The 15,199-nt window shown below is 42.4% G+C and overlaps 1 protein-coding gene across 13 annotated transcripts in view; it reads left to right on the forward strand.

Annotated features, from left to right (window-relative positions):
- ptprfa (protein tyrosine phosphatase receptor type Fa) overlaps nucleotides 1–15,199 on the forward strand; it is an 888,655-nt gene that overhangs the window by 213,425 nt on the left and 660,031 nt on the right. For all 13 annotated transcript variants that reach the window (XR_013491747.1, XM_078169090.1, XM_078169094.1 and 10 more), the window contains 2 exons: nucleotides 1,172–1,360; nucleotides 11,211–11,228. Coding sequence is in view for 12 of the 13 variants with exons in the window: in XM_078169090.1 (XP_078025216.1) it covers nucleotides 1,172–1,360; nucleotides 11,211–11,228 (207 nt within the window). In the remaining variant the exon portion in view is untranslated. The remainder of the gene's footprint in view (nucleotides 1–1,171; nucleotides 1,361–11,210; nucleotides 11,229–15,199) is intronic.

Below are 15,199 nucleotides of genomic sequence, written 5' to 3' on the forward strand. Positions count from 1 at the left end.
ATATTTAAATGTTTTTTGTGTGTATAGTCACTCGGGTTAAGTATTGCATTTTGTGGGGTTTTCACGTAGGCATGATACACGGCCTGTCATCGTTATTGTTTAATGGTGCCCGGCGGTTTCAGGGGAAAAGCAGCAGGACAACAATGAAAGTTAGGGGGCAGAAGTCCAAGTAGGGTGGGCGGGAGTGGTGGTGGATCCACTGACTTACACCCAGGAGGCCGGTGTTTGTTTCCCGTGTGATTGTAAAAAGCCAAACCCTGTTCTTTTTTCCTATACCCAACCACTTGCTTTTGTTGTCTTAACCCAACCACGTGCATGTGTTGGCAAAACGTAACCACACGTTGTTAACGCAAAAAACAAACATCAGTTTCGCAGTTTTGTACTGATGTAGTATTTATTTTGAAAGAGACTGAATGCAAAGTGTACATTTCCTGTGAAAACGGATAAATATGGAAAGTTCATAACCAAACATTGATATGTGACGAAGTCGGAATGAGAATGTTGGGCAATTAGTCCAGCAGTTGTTGAGATATTTCAGTACAAGCCAAAAATGTCAGCCTGCTGCTGGGGTGAGATGAGAATTCAGGGGATCATCTGTATCACATTAGCAGTGATGCTGAATTTACCACAAGTAGTTCCTGTCTGTACTGTAACCAAAGACAGCAATCACTATCAGGATTACCTTTAATGCCAAAAAAAGTCTAAATCTGATGAACATGAGAAGATGTGCGTAAAGCCATGACTGTTGCTGTCTGTCCTTAGCAGCATGGACAGAGGTGTGGAATGGGATTTTTAGCCCATGATTTTATAATTTTTCATATATAATTTGTTAGGACTGGCATTTGACTGCACTAAGTGTTTCAGATTATGTGAGCCTGGTAGGAGCCTTTCTCTTTCAGAATATGTTCCACTAGTTAAATTGCATCGCCCTCGCTCTTGTCCTCACAGAATCATGACAAGTAATTCCATAGATGGATCAGTCATGCAGTGTACTTACATAAGAGGTGGATTTTACTATGTTTGAATTTCAAGGAGGGATCCTCACAAGATCAAGGTTGTTGGATGAGCAGGGGAATCTCACACCGCAGGGTCCAGGCTTAAGAACATATCCAGTGACTGCCTAAGGACTTAACTGGTATCATCCACTTATTGTTTCCTCTCTTTGTCACAGAGGACCAGATCCCTCATGACTTCCCCACCATAGACATGGGGCCCCAGCTTAAGGTCGTAGAGAAAACCCGTACTGCTACGATGCTGTGTGCAGCCAGCGGCAACCCTGACCCAGAGATTTACTGGTTCAAGGACTTCCTGCCTGTAGACATTGGCAGCAGCAACGGGCGCATAAAACAGCTGCGTTCAGGTAAAGTACTCATCTCAACATATTCACACACAGCGTGCAGTTCGCTTTACCTCCAGATGTTGGTAAGTGAAGAAATTGACCTTTGATACCTTGTAGGCTTTGGTCATATATGCAGCTCTTGGAAAAAGGCAAACATAGCAGAGAACATTTAGTGTACAAAATCATGACCCCTACGAAACCCTCATCATGTTTTTATGCTGCACATGAGATCATACACTCACTTGACAGGTTGAGAGGTATCAATTCACAAAAAATGAATGATATCTCTAAGATCAAAATAACAATGATCAGATGAATTGTAAAGGATCTCAAGGTTGGTGTTGCTTTTAATTTTCTGAAAGTAAACCACACAGTAAGCTTATTATGGGCATGAAAGCTGGATATTGTAGACTGCAGTAATTGCCTGAGCGGCACCTGTATTGGATGAGTGGCATGCCAACAGTGCTTAACACTCCACAGACAGTGATAAATGTTCAATCTGAAGCAGCCATGTGACGATGATCTGTAAGGAGGTGGCCAGGATCCAGAGGGGCAGATAGGGCATCTATCCTCATGAAAGCAGCCCCAGCAGCTGGTGGCAGAGCTGGACAGCTGCTGGCTGATTAACTGAGCTCCATACACCCTGTCAGTTGCCCTCTCTCTCACTTTCTGTGAGAAAATAGAAATGCTTGCCCCTTGCCAAAAGTTGCAAGCACCTACACAACACTGGGCAGCTGTCCAAGGCCAAACTATCTTGCCAGGCCTTCTAACAGGAAATAGAGCCAGATTTTTCATCACTAAGGGGCTGGGGCCCCTCCTATGACTGTTCCCATCTCAGCACAGGCAGAGAAGAAAGGCTGAGAGACAGGGTCTAGGATATCATTAACTTTCAAGTCCACTGTGAGGATTTTCCAAGTCACAGTCTGGCCCTTATGTAAGGATAAACACGCCATGTATTATTAACCAAATAGCATGGCAATTTGTTTCAGGGCCACATCGTCACATGCAGTCTAACAGCAGCAATGCACAGATGGCTGACTTCATTTAATGAAAAAGCTGAAGTTGTGAAGTTCTGTGTCACACAAGACAAGTGAAATATATGTGTAAAGTCAGCACTTCATAAGTATTCAATTTATTTATTTCAATAGAACTGATCATATACAGGAGTAATTTGATTTGCTCATGAATTAGTCAGTCCTATTACATGACTTTAACCCATTAAGAAACACTAATAGCTTCATATTCAGTTTGGGACCTTTGCTCTCTTCCTATCACTGACTGAGTAATTACAACTAAAGTTTGTCCATCAAAGAGGGATGTGAACGACACCAGCAATCGACTGTCTGGATGCTGGACCAGTGAGCACTGTGACTGCTGGTTCCGGCATCTCAACGCCAGGGGGGACTTGGAAAGAAGAAGATTAAAGTGACAGGACAAAGCTCTTCTGTGGTAAACAAGACACAAGTGAAACAGATTCTCAAACACAGTGTTTGCTGTGTGTTTGAACTAGCTTAAACACCACCAGTCACTGAAAACTATTCATATTCAAGATTTTTCTTTTTTTTTTCATGCAGAAAGCAGAAAACTTCAGTGTCCAATGTGTGGACAAGGCTAGACAAAAATTCCCCAGCTGAATTATTTTGCAGTCATTGGCTATTTAAGTACTCCACTGATGTAGTATTGCAACTTCAGAATGTTAGGACACTAGCAAGAGATACTATTTAAAAAAAAAAAAAAAAGGTCAAAATAGAAGCAGATATTCCGACTTTTATTTCCTACTTTTTCTTAAGCTTGGTGTTAGATGCAGCCATCCAGAATATTCCCTCCCAACCAAAGACATTTCGGCTACCAGCCGGCAGCCATTGAGTTTCCAGACAGTGAGTCTTTAGTTAACAATAAACATTATATTGTTGAAATGGTGGTTGCTATCAGTGCTACTATATCATCACTTGCTCATTATCTGAATTGGGTGTTTATGTTTACATTGACATGAGTATCCTTGTTTTGAGGCTTATCCTGGTTTTGATCATATTCGGGAGGTGATGTTTACATGGATCATAAAGAAATCGTGTTATTCATATCCATGTATCGACTGACAGATTACTGCATGCTATTTGTGCCGGTGCTGTTATGTTTACAAAAACAAACTGACAATAGGGTATGACAGCAACAGCAACTTCACTGTACATTTCCTACCACTTGACAACTTAGCTAAAAGATGCCAACACTGAGGAAAAAAACATTATGTGGACACAGACCCTTAGAAGGAAACTTTATGAACTTTGTGAAACTGTGTCTACAACATATTTGTTATTAAATGTGCCTTGTTGTAAATTTTGTAAATGTAATACCTTAAGTTATTTTTTTCTTTGTATATAAAACCTTGTGTCAGCTTGTCCTGGTCTGTTAAGGTATCACTGTAGATAAAGTCAGTTGCTAAAATGAACACCACACAGTGAGTTATTTTTTACTGTATATCAATAATTTTCCACCTGTATGGCTTTCACTGACATGCACTCTTATTGAATAACACATCTCTTTTAGCTTTCATTGACAAACTAGAAGGTAATGCATTTAGTAACTCCATTAGCCATCTCACTACCGTAGGTAACTTAACATAAAAACAATCTGTATAAGGCTTTTACTAAATGCTTCAGCATAATATTGTCACAACCTGATCACCATGATATGATCCTGATTTGACAATAATTATGAAATGAATGCTCTGTGTGGAAAGCATGCTCACTCTTCTAAAATAAAATAAAAACAGCAGAATTCTCATCTGATTTTAGGTGCAGTAAACTGCCTCATCTTCCATATCCATACTCAGTACGTTTGCACAGCTACAGTTATAGCTCAACTAGGCCATCAACTGGACTACTGTCCTTGTCCCACTCTACAAGCACGTAAAGGGGAATCAATTTATTGACCAAAGTATGTCAGCCTCTGCTACATTAGGTGGCGATACACCCCCTTTTAGCTTGTAAGTATTGGACCGTTTTCTGGTTGACCTATTACGTTACAGGTCAAACAGTCGACAAATGAGTTAGCTACGGTTAGCTAGCTGCAAACTGGCTCCATGGTAGACAGCTTTACAGCTCTGTACATTTCATCCATCCAAAAATGCACAACTCTGGATGTAGATTTCGCCATGTTGTTACCCACTTCCTGATCTGATACGCATTTAATGATTTTGACTTTTGGGTCAAAGCATGGGGTTGAAACTGTGGCGCATGCGCAGTGCGACGAGGCCAATTTGGGTCCGATTGACTGTTTACATGCATGAGTAATTCAACACCCAATCACATTATCAGGTTGTGTTAGTCAGACTTTGAGAAATTAGATTTAGTATGATTTCAGTTGGACTAACATGTTTACATGTATTTCAAAAGTCTTAGTGAACGCCAATGTTCTTTGGCCTCAGTCTGCTTGATACTGAGTAGGGCCTTTTGTGCAGTGTCACTAAGCAGTTTAATGTTCTCCCCCTGCTGGTTAATAGTGGCCACTACAGCCACAGAGGAGTCAGTTATGAGCTCATCAGTGATGGACATATCAACCTCACACACACAAAGATGATAGCAGGCTAACATGCAAGGTGCTGGCCAACCATCAGGAGTAATTTGGGTATCAGTGTCCTACCTATAGACACTGCAACATGTGGACAGGAAGAGTTGGGTAAAAGCCAACCCTGTGATCCATGTGATGGGATTTTGTTTTGAGTTCCTTTGTTTTTCTTGGTAAAAGGTAAAATGGACAAAAGCTGGATGCAACTGGTGCATTTCACACCATGTTGATACTCATGTTCAAAGTTGCTGTGACTCAACAAACACATGAGGACTGCAAATATATTACTACATTTTTCTTTGATTGACACTACTACAGAAAAAAAATCCTCCCAATTCAGACGTTGTGAAAATATAATAAAATCCTGTTATTCTTCACAATGAAACTCCAAAACCTGTCATGACACCCTGATTTCATGGTGAAATGCTGTGGACTTCTTCTAGCTGTGAGGAAGCCGTGGTGGGAAGTCATGGCAGGTCTAAGTATTGCCTAGCCCAGCCCACTGAAAGCTGCTGATGTCCCCCTCATCAAACCCCAGGGGCCACACAGCTTCATGACCCCCCCCCCCCCCCCCCCACACACACACACACACACACACACACACACACACACACTCTTCTCTATCTTTCATCATCTATCTGACACTTTACTGGCATCTGCATTATAACCATCACTCTCTCTTCGATTTGATGCATATAAACTGACATTCCCAAAAGGTGCCACTCCCTAAAGATTACTTACACCAGGTTTATGATAGATTAAAGAGACCAAGAACTTCCCTCAGCTATAATTACAACTGCTGCCAGTAAATTTACTCAACTGTAGCTAATTAAAGTTAATTCTGTAAGATTATCAAATTATATAGGAACTCCAGGCTGTTGTTTTGAAATATATAATCATAATGTGCTCTCTGAATGCCAGTGTCTGCATCATTTAGATGGAAGCCAACTCTATGTAACTTTAATGTTAAAAACGTAGACTTTTTTTTATTGTAAAAACACCAAAGGGTTGGGTCTTGCTTCTCATAAATGATCAAGGTAATTGCCTCACATTTGAGTTGGTTGTGGAAGTGTTGATTATTTAAACTTTTCTCAGAAAGTCTGTAAAAAATGAAATGATACAATAACCATGAGGCGTTGCAGCTGTTACCATGGAGAAGAGGCCAGTCAGAGTTAGGGTTAAAACACTCGTCTGTGCAATCAAGAGCAAAAACTGGGCTTTAGTTGCTGAATTTATCCAACATTGAACCAGAATTCAAAAGTAAACTGATTTAAGCTGCAGGTTGTCTCATAAATTTCCTCAACACACTCAACCCAAAATGCACCTAGGGAGTCATAGGTCACTTCTTCCCCAAACTATTTATGTACGCAAGCTTGTACCTTGGCTTTTTATAAAAAAAAAAAAAGAAAAAAAACAGAAAGAAATGATAATATCCTGTAGATGTTCATCTTTTGTAAGGACATTTAACAAGGGGAGTTCAATGCCCATCAAGGTTAGAATCTCAAACCTCAGAGAACTAGTAGCAACGAAGGCCCCCTGCTGCACCACCTGACATTGCTGTTTCTCTGCCAGAAAGTTGTACATGAACACACCGCAAAGACTAAAGCTGACTGCAAACCAGCATCTATGTTCTGCAACTGCTTGAGAGAAAATAGCTCTCCACACCAGCAGACGGTGGTAGTCTGTATTCATCATTCAAAAAGGGAAACAGAAAGGCCATCCTTACACTGGTTAGCCAGTTAGCACATTAAATGGTAAATGGACCTGCAGTTGTATAGGCCGTTTCTAGTCATCTGACCACTCAAAGCTGAACCACTTTCCCCCATTCACACACATATTCACACACTGCTGGCTGAGACTGCCATACAAGGTGCCACCTGCTACTCAGATTTTAACACACACACACACACACACACACACACACACACACACACCAATGGTACAGCCATCGGGAGCAACTCAGGGTTCAGTATCTTAATACTTCAACATACGGACTGGAGGAGCCGGGGATCGACCGCTGATCTTCCAATTAGAGGACGACCCGCTCTACCTCCTGAGCCACAGCTGCCTTTTAACAACACAATACAATGTAGAAAGAACAGAGCATATTCACCATGCACCAGTGAACAATAAAACAAACCATCAAGAAACGTTCTTCGAAAGAGATCAGTGGTAATCTGACCTCATGCAACAAGTTTTGGTCTCACTCCCTCTCGACCTTTGCTGTTTTTCTACTTTCCTCTTGTCCGTCATTCTTCTCATGCGCTGAGCTGAAGTGCCAGTCAGTGTGATTTCATTCACCGTCAGACTGTGCTGTTGCCAAGCCAACATGCTCAATCAGCCCAAAAAAAAGCCAACAGGGGCTGACAAGGGGCAACCGTGTGGGACACACAACACCGACTAGGGGCGACAGACGCTCACTGACAGCCCAACATTGACTGACAGCCAACTGTCCACTTGGCCAACCCAGTCTCACTCTGAAGTCATCGAATAGCAGCACTTGGTCAGTGACTTCAGGTGTCAGACACCAACAAAAAAAGCTGTCCATGTTAGCATGATTTGTGGCCGGTTGCCATTATTGTTTAATGGTTCCCTCAGGGGGAAACGCAGCAGGACAACAACATAAATTAAGGGGGCAGAGGTATGAGTAGGGCAGGCAGGAGAGGTGGTGGATGGGTCCAACACCGACTTGCACCTGGGAGGCTGGTGTTTGCTTCCTGTAAGATTGTAAAGCCAAACCCTTTTCTGTTTTTCTGAATCTAATCACATGCAAGGTAAAAAAACATCAATCCTGCTGTACCGACATAGTGCTTTTTTTTTTCAAACAGACTGTATGCAAACATTTACTGTAAACAGAAGTGTATTTTGAAATCAGACAATGCACATCACAAGCTGAAGTTGAAACTGCATTCCAGACGAGAGGCTGCTCACTGCAGACCAGGTCCAGCACCCCCTCTGGACAACTCAACCTCTCTGGACCTAGTGAGTGCCCCGCCCACTCCTCTGTACTTCCATGCTGCCACCAAGATATAGGCTGTTTGTGAATTAATTTCAGTCATATCAGATTAATTAATTTAATCACATTTGACCTAGGTTACCTAGATTTATGTATGGAAAACCACATCTCAACCGAGAAAGTCTGCTAATGCAGAGCTTTCTAAGCTAAGTTTAGATAAAAACTAAGCTAGTAGCAAGGTTAGCATATTATACAAGTCCTTGCTCGCCGGCCTCGAAAAGCCTGCCTGCCTCCTGCCTGCCAACCGAAAAAAGCGAGCAGGGAGCCGGCCTCGGTCCAGCGGGGAGAGGGGCTCAGTCTGTATCCGCGGGGAGAGGGGAGAGGGGAGAGGGACTCGGTCCACAGAGGCTGGCTGAAAAAGTGTGGTCAAGCGGGGAGCCGGCCTCGGTCAAGCAGGGAGAGGGGCTCCGTCCGCAGTGCTGCTGTCCCCCTTGCTTTCTCCCCGCTCCCGCAGCCGACAAGAGAGCCGGGTCTCCCACTCTTTCGGATAAATATTTTAAGCTTATTTGTCTTCAGGATCTCTTCGTCTGTCTGTTCTGCTCTGTGTGTGTGTGTATATATATGTATGTAGCAAAATATACCGCAAAATGGGAAATTGAACCCTGATCTCTCCATTCACAGGCAACTGAATAGACCACTCAGACAACAGTCACAGCGCTTTATAATATATTGCCATGCAGTTATTTATAGAGTCAACAAACGGCGACACGAATGACTTTTGAAATATTTATCCGAAACAAACTAGCAGGATTTATTAACACAGCTGAACAAGATTTGATATTGATTTGATTTGATGATCTTTATTTCGAACATAAAACAACAAAGTTTTAAAAGAAAAAGAAAACATATCAATATAACAGCTGAACAAGAATTTCAGAAAATAATTAATTCATCAGTTCAAACCATGGATGTTTTATAACAGTGGTTCCCAACCTGGTGGACTTGGTCCAGCTTCACCCATTGGACTTGGAGGCCCATTGGCTCTACAGTGAGCACCACTTGTCCCAGACTGCAACAACCAACGCACCATGGGTATCTTGCACCTCATAACTCGAGGTGGAAAGTCCAATCGTCAATATGTGAAGGTTGGAGTGAGAATGTGTTGGCCAATCAGGGTGATTTCTTTCACCGACAGGCTCCACCGCAGTCAATTCAATATGTTGAAACTGACAAAATATAGCCAACGAGGGCTGACAAGGGACAATGGTGCAGAACAAACCGCACAGACTAGGGCAACAGATGCTCATCGACGGCCCAGCATTGACTGACGACCGACCATCAGCTTAGTATGTCAGAGCCTTAAAAGCTATAGTTGGTAATCCAGTTCAGAAACACTTCTTGTTATATTGGGTGAAATGGTCCTTCCATCCTGAGAGTAGTCAATACATAATGTGTTCAGAAAAAGGAATGAAAAAAATCCGACCTCTGTGGCAGCTGCAGGCCTGTAAAAACTCTGACCAATCCCTGCCATTCGGTGCAAATGGAAAGAACCAATCAGATGCCTTCATGTCTTGTCCTGCCCGAGCCCCCCTCTGTCCCTCCCTCCCTCCTCCCTGCGTGCACTCATTCCATGTCATCGTTGCCGGAAATAATCATCACACTCCTTAGTAGAAATACCGAGTTAGCCTGAGTTTGCTGAACAATGGCAGAGAAAATGCAGCCAAAAGTACCACTTCCAGCGTTACTTGTAACGGCTCGCCCCGCTAAACAGGCTGAGAAAAGAAAGTCTGAGGCAGAAAAGGCTGCAACAAAAAAGGCTTCGGATAAAGCGTGAGGACAAACCAGATGTCAACATCGGTGCAGCTTTTGAACAGTAGAGACAACTGAGGGAGCTGAAGGGCCTGAAAAGTGATGCAGAGGTTGCTGTCTTTCTGTTGGACAGGTAATTATTTGTTTGCTTTGGGGGGATTTGTTATTTTACTCAGCTCTCCTCTGCCCTGCTGAGTCTGACTCCTACTGCAGGATGCGCGTTCAAGGTTGTGGGGCCGTGGCTTTGGGTGGAGTACTGACGGGAGGGGGAGGAGGGGTGGAGCTTAGAGGAGGTGCGGCTTTCAAATCTTGCTAGCTCTCCAACATTACCAACTATAGCTTTAAGGGGAAACCAAAAGAGCTCCTCCCAATTCACAACTCCATTTCAGACAAGTTGCATTAAATTTCAAGATTAATTGGTACATTTTTCTGTATAAAAAATGCAATGTGAAATTGAAATATTAGTTTGCAATTAGATATTTTCCGCTAATCGTTGTCCTAAATAGTACACAGGAAAAATGCTGGCAGAAGATCAGATGTCCCAAATGATATGACAGCTGTTATTAAAATACATCTACAGTACACTAATTTTGGAGCTTGATAATTAATTTAATTTAAATTTAATTTTTTAATCTTTAATTTATATACTTTATCAATCCCCCTGTGGGGAAATTAAATTTTTTCACTCCGTTGTCATTAACACACAGGTCCGAAATACACACACATGCACAAACAGGACCTATACATGCACAAGTGGAGAGATGTCAGAGTCAGAGGGCTGCTGTGGACAGGTGCCCCGAGCGGTTGGGGGGTTCGGTGCCTAGCTCAAGGGCACCTCGTCAGTGCCCAGGAGGGGAACTGGCACCTCTGGTCCGGACGGGGACTTGAACAGAGTACAGTTCTCCACTACTGAGGAAGCAACATCACAGTGTAGGTGACACAAGTGCAGGATTCTTTGAACTGCATCAGAGAGTAGGCAGCCTGTGTTCATATCTGCCTTGTCATGACAGGATGTAGGAGGAAAAAAAAAAACACCTTCGGGATAGAACCAAAACAGGCCTGCTGTTAGTGAAAGAGGGTCACATGCTTGATAGTCAGGTGCTGTCAGGAAAAATAGCAGGTATGAAGAATAAGGAGCTTTATGATCATCACAGGATGGCAGCTCTGTGGAGCCAATGGCCAGGTGTATAGCACAAATTAGCAAGAATGACAGACTGGCAGTAGTAGCTGGGGCATAAATGAATACATTATTGAAATAACTCTGTGCTTATCAAGAGCTTGTGAGAAAAATAACACATTACCAAGAGTGCATTTTTCAAAGTTGTCATTTATGAAATTTATTAAGATAGAAAATTATCAGTTAACGTATTTCTCACAAACTGCTTGCACTTTGACAGGGTGAAAATAGCAGTCACTCTTATCTCTGCTGTTTGTCCTCTCTTTGCTCTTCTGCCATTATTGTCTTTCTTTGTTACACCTTTTCTCTTCTCTCTATGCTAATGGTTATCTCTAATCTTATTTGCATTCAAATTACCTCACCAGGTGGTACACCAATCAGAGGTAAGAATGCTGGGTACAGAAAACATCTGCCTTATCCCCTTTTCCTCTTCACTGCCCCATTTTCTCATCGCCTTTGTCCTCCTTACATCTCATTGTGTCCCATTTCCAGCTCTCTGTCCACTATCTTTGCCTTCCAGCATCCTTGCGTGTATGTTCTTGGTAGAGATTAAAACAAGCAACAAGTACACACTTGCTAGTGACTATCTTTTCAAATAAAATCACATATAATGATAATCATCCATGATGGTAGTTTACTTCGACAGCTTACCTACTGATGTTCCTACTGATTTACAGGCAGCAGTGGGCTAACATAGAGTTAGGACTATGCTAACATACCACTTACAATCAAGTCCAAAAATCAATGTGCAAACTTTGGATCATAAAGTCATGTTGGAAAATTATGTCATAAGGAAACCAGGGTGCACAAATGATGTCTACTAGCTAGCCAGTTTTAGTTGTGCTCACACCTGCTGTAAAATGTTTGGTGCAGTTTGTTCAGTCTGTCAAAATCAGCCATCCAATACTGAAACTAACATGATTTTGCTTAATTTCATAGCATTTATTATATCCAACAATACTTACCATACACATACAGTATCTATATAAGTTTACACACACTACAAAGCCTCACTTTGAAATGAAGAGCTTACCATTACAGTGTGAATGCAGCACTGAATACAAAGGGTGCAGCCCATGTTTCTTTATAACCGACATTGCTATGAACAGCTTTGAAAGACAAACTGCTGCTGCATTACGATCAGTGCTGGGCAGTAATGCATTACAGTAATAATATTACTTTTTGCCATTAACAAGTAGTGTAACCTATTACTGATAAAATTTCAGTAATAATACACTGCTCAAAAAATAAAGGGAACAAATAAACATCATAGTGTAACTCAAAGTCAGTCAAACTCCTGGGATATCAACCTGTCCAGTTAGGAAGCAATACTGATTGTGAATCAATCTCACCTGCTGTTGTGCAAATTGGACAGACAACTGGTGGAAAGAAGAGGCAATTACCAAGACAACCCCTATTTAGGAATGGTTTTGCAGGTGGTGGCCACAGACCATTTCCCTCTCTGCGCCCTTTCTGGTTGATTCTTGGCTAGTTTTGCATTTTTCCAGTGCTCTCACCACTAGTGGTATCATGAGGCAGTATCTGCAGCCCACAGAAGTTGGTCAGGTAGTGTAGGTACTCCAGGATGGCACATCCATACGCACAGTGGCCAGAAGGTTTGCTGTGTCTCCCAGCACAATGTCAAGAGCCTGGAGGAGATACCAGGAGACAGGCCAGTACACCAGGAGAGGTCGAGGGGGCTGTGGGAGGGCAACAACCCAGCAGCAGGACCGCTATCTGCTTCTTTGTGCAAGGAGGAACAGGAGAAGCACTGCCAGAGCCCTCCAAAATGACCTCCAGCAGGCCAGTATTGTGCATGTTTCTGCCCAGACTGTCAGAAACAGACTCCATGATGGTAGCATGAGGGCCCGACATCCACAAGTGGTGCTCGATTGACATTTGTAAGAGAACACCAAAATTGGCAGATTTGCCACTGGCACCCTGTTCTCTTCACAGATGAGAGCAGGTTCACACTGAGCACATGTGACAGACGTGACAGAGTCTGGAGACGCCATGGAGAACGTTCTGCTGCCTGCAACATCTTCCAGCATGACTGGTTTGGTGGTGGGTCAGTGATGGTCTGGGGAGGCATATACTTGAAGGGTGGCACAGACCTCCATGTGCTAGCCAGAGGTACCCTGACTGCTGTTAGGTACCAGGATGAGATCCTCAGACCCATTGTTAGACCATATGCTGGTGCAGTGGGCCCTGGGTTCCTTCTGATGCATGACAATGCCTCATGTAGCTGGAGTGTGTCAGCAGTTCCTGGATGATGAAGGCATTGATGCTATTGACTGGCCCTCCCGTTCCCCAGACCTGGATCCAATCAAGCACCTTTGGGACATCATGTATAGTGGCATCCACCGCCGCCACACCGCACCACAGACTGTCCAGGAGCTGACTGATGCCCTGATCCAGGTCTGGGAGGAGATCCCCCAGGAGAACATCCTTCGTCTCATCAGGAGCATTCCCAGACATTGTAGGGAATGTATACAGGCATGTGGAGGCCATACACACTACTGAGCCACATTATGAGTTGTCCTGAGAAAATTCACAGAAGTTGGATCAGCCCGTGATCTGATTTTTCCACTTTGATTTTGGGTATGATTCTGAATCCAGTCCTAAATTAGTTAATGATTTTGGTTTCCAAGGATTATTCTTACATTATTTTGTTCTCAACGAATTACACTATGTAATCAATAAAGATTTTCATCTGGAATATTTCATTCATCGAGATCTGGGATGTGTGATTTAAGTGTTCCCTTTATTTTTTTGAGCAGTGTATTACAGTTGATCCAAAACCAAAGAACTTGTTACAAAATTACTTTTGTTATTACATCACTACTTGAAATACAACATCACATCAGCGATCTCACTGTGCTGCTCAGGTACTCCACAAAGCAGCAAGCTAGTTTGGAAGATGGAAAAACTTGCCTTAGCCGATGGAAATATTCCCATTACTTTGATTTTGTCAGGAGGAAAGATGACAAGAACACTATTGCTGCAGGTAGTAGAACTAAAACTCTTTCCACTGTAAAAACCATGTCCTCAAACCTCTGGTCTGAAACACCTCAGCTACTACGACCAAACGGCACAACAACGTGAAGCTTTTCACCAAAGGTGAACCCTCCTTGACCACAGACGCTGGCTGGCTAAACAACCAGAACTGGATTTTACTCACGGACAATTGCAGGATACAAAAATGTAATGAAGCTTGTGGCAGGATATGTTATGGATGAAATGTTGCTCCACGAGTGACCTACCATCTTTCAGGCAGAACCTTGGGAAAATACCAGTCACAGATAACTGAAGACCCCCAAGTAGAAAAAAATAAATAATTTGCAAATGATCTAGCCTTAGCTACACTTGCCGTCGCATTTTGGGGAGAAGCACAATTACCAATTTCATGGGGTGTAAGGAAAAAGTAATATAACGAGTAGCGTAACAAATTATTGTTGGCAGGGAGTAATAAGTAATAAGTAATATTGTTACTTTTGAAAACAGTAACAAGATGAGTAATATATTACATTTTTAAACTAGCGAGCCCAACACTGAGCCCAAAACTGCTCATATGATATCCTACGAAAAATAATGCACCCAAATTCATAAATATTCCACATATTTTGAAAGGCTGTGATCATGTGACCAATGTGCTGACGAGAATAAATAAGAAAGCTGTCCTGAGCAGTCTTCTTAAGAGGTTGGAGTGGTGGATGGGTCTCAAAAAAGCAGACTTTACCCACAGGACTTTCCCTTGGAGACTCATGCCTGGAACCATGTGAACTTTGAGTGAATTCTGAGTAATTTTAAGGTACATCCTAACCATGTTTCTTTCTTAACCAAACTTCCTTAGCTTTATGTTAATTACATACCTGTACGTTAAGGATGTAATGTCATTTGTGGGGAAGTAATTTGTAGAATATCATACAAACTGTTGTGCATGCATTTTTGTAGGATATCATATGAACTGCTCACTGAGAATATGACCCTTAATGCATGGTATTGGGACAAATGCAACAACTATGGAAGAATGAGACAAGAGCATCTTAGGTTCTACTTGTTTACAAAAAGTGTGTTTTAAGAACGGTATCTAACAGTTATATTAACTCCCCAAAACAATTGAAGGCATGGACCTAGGTCTGGATTCAAGTACTTGGGTCAAGACTGAAATCTGAACTGGGGCAAAATTGACTCTTTATGCAGTTTTGCTTGATGAAGTCAATCAAATCATTGTCTTGCATAATTACATAAGTTGCCTGTACAAATTCCTTTGTCAACAGTTTAAATGATCAGCAGATGAATGGTAGCTTAGCCCTTGAATTCCCTCTAAATCCATGCTTTATAGGGGTCATGG

The sequence above is a fragment of the Epinephelus lanceolatus genome, chromosome 6, assembly GCF_041903045.1.
Source record: "Epinephelus lanceolatus isolate andai-2023 chromosome 6, ASM4190304v1, whole genome shotgun sequence".
NCBI classification, from domain to species: domain Eukaryota; kingdom Metazoa; phylum Chordata; class Actinopteri; order Perciformes; family Serranidae; genus Epinephelus; species Epinephelus lanceolatus.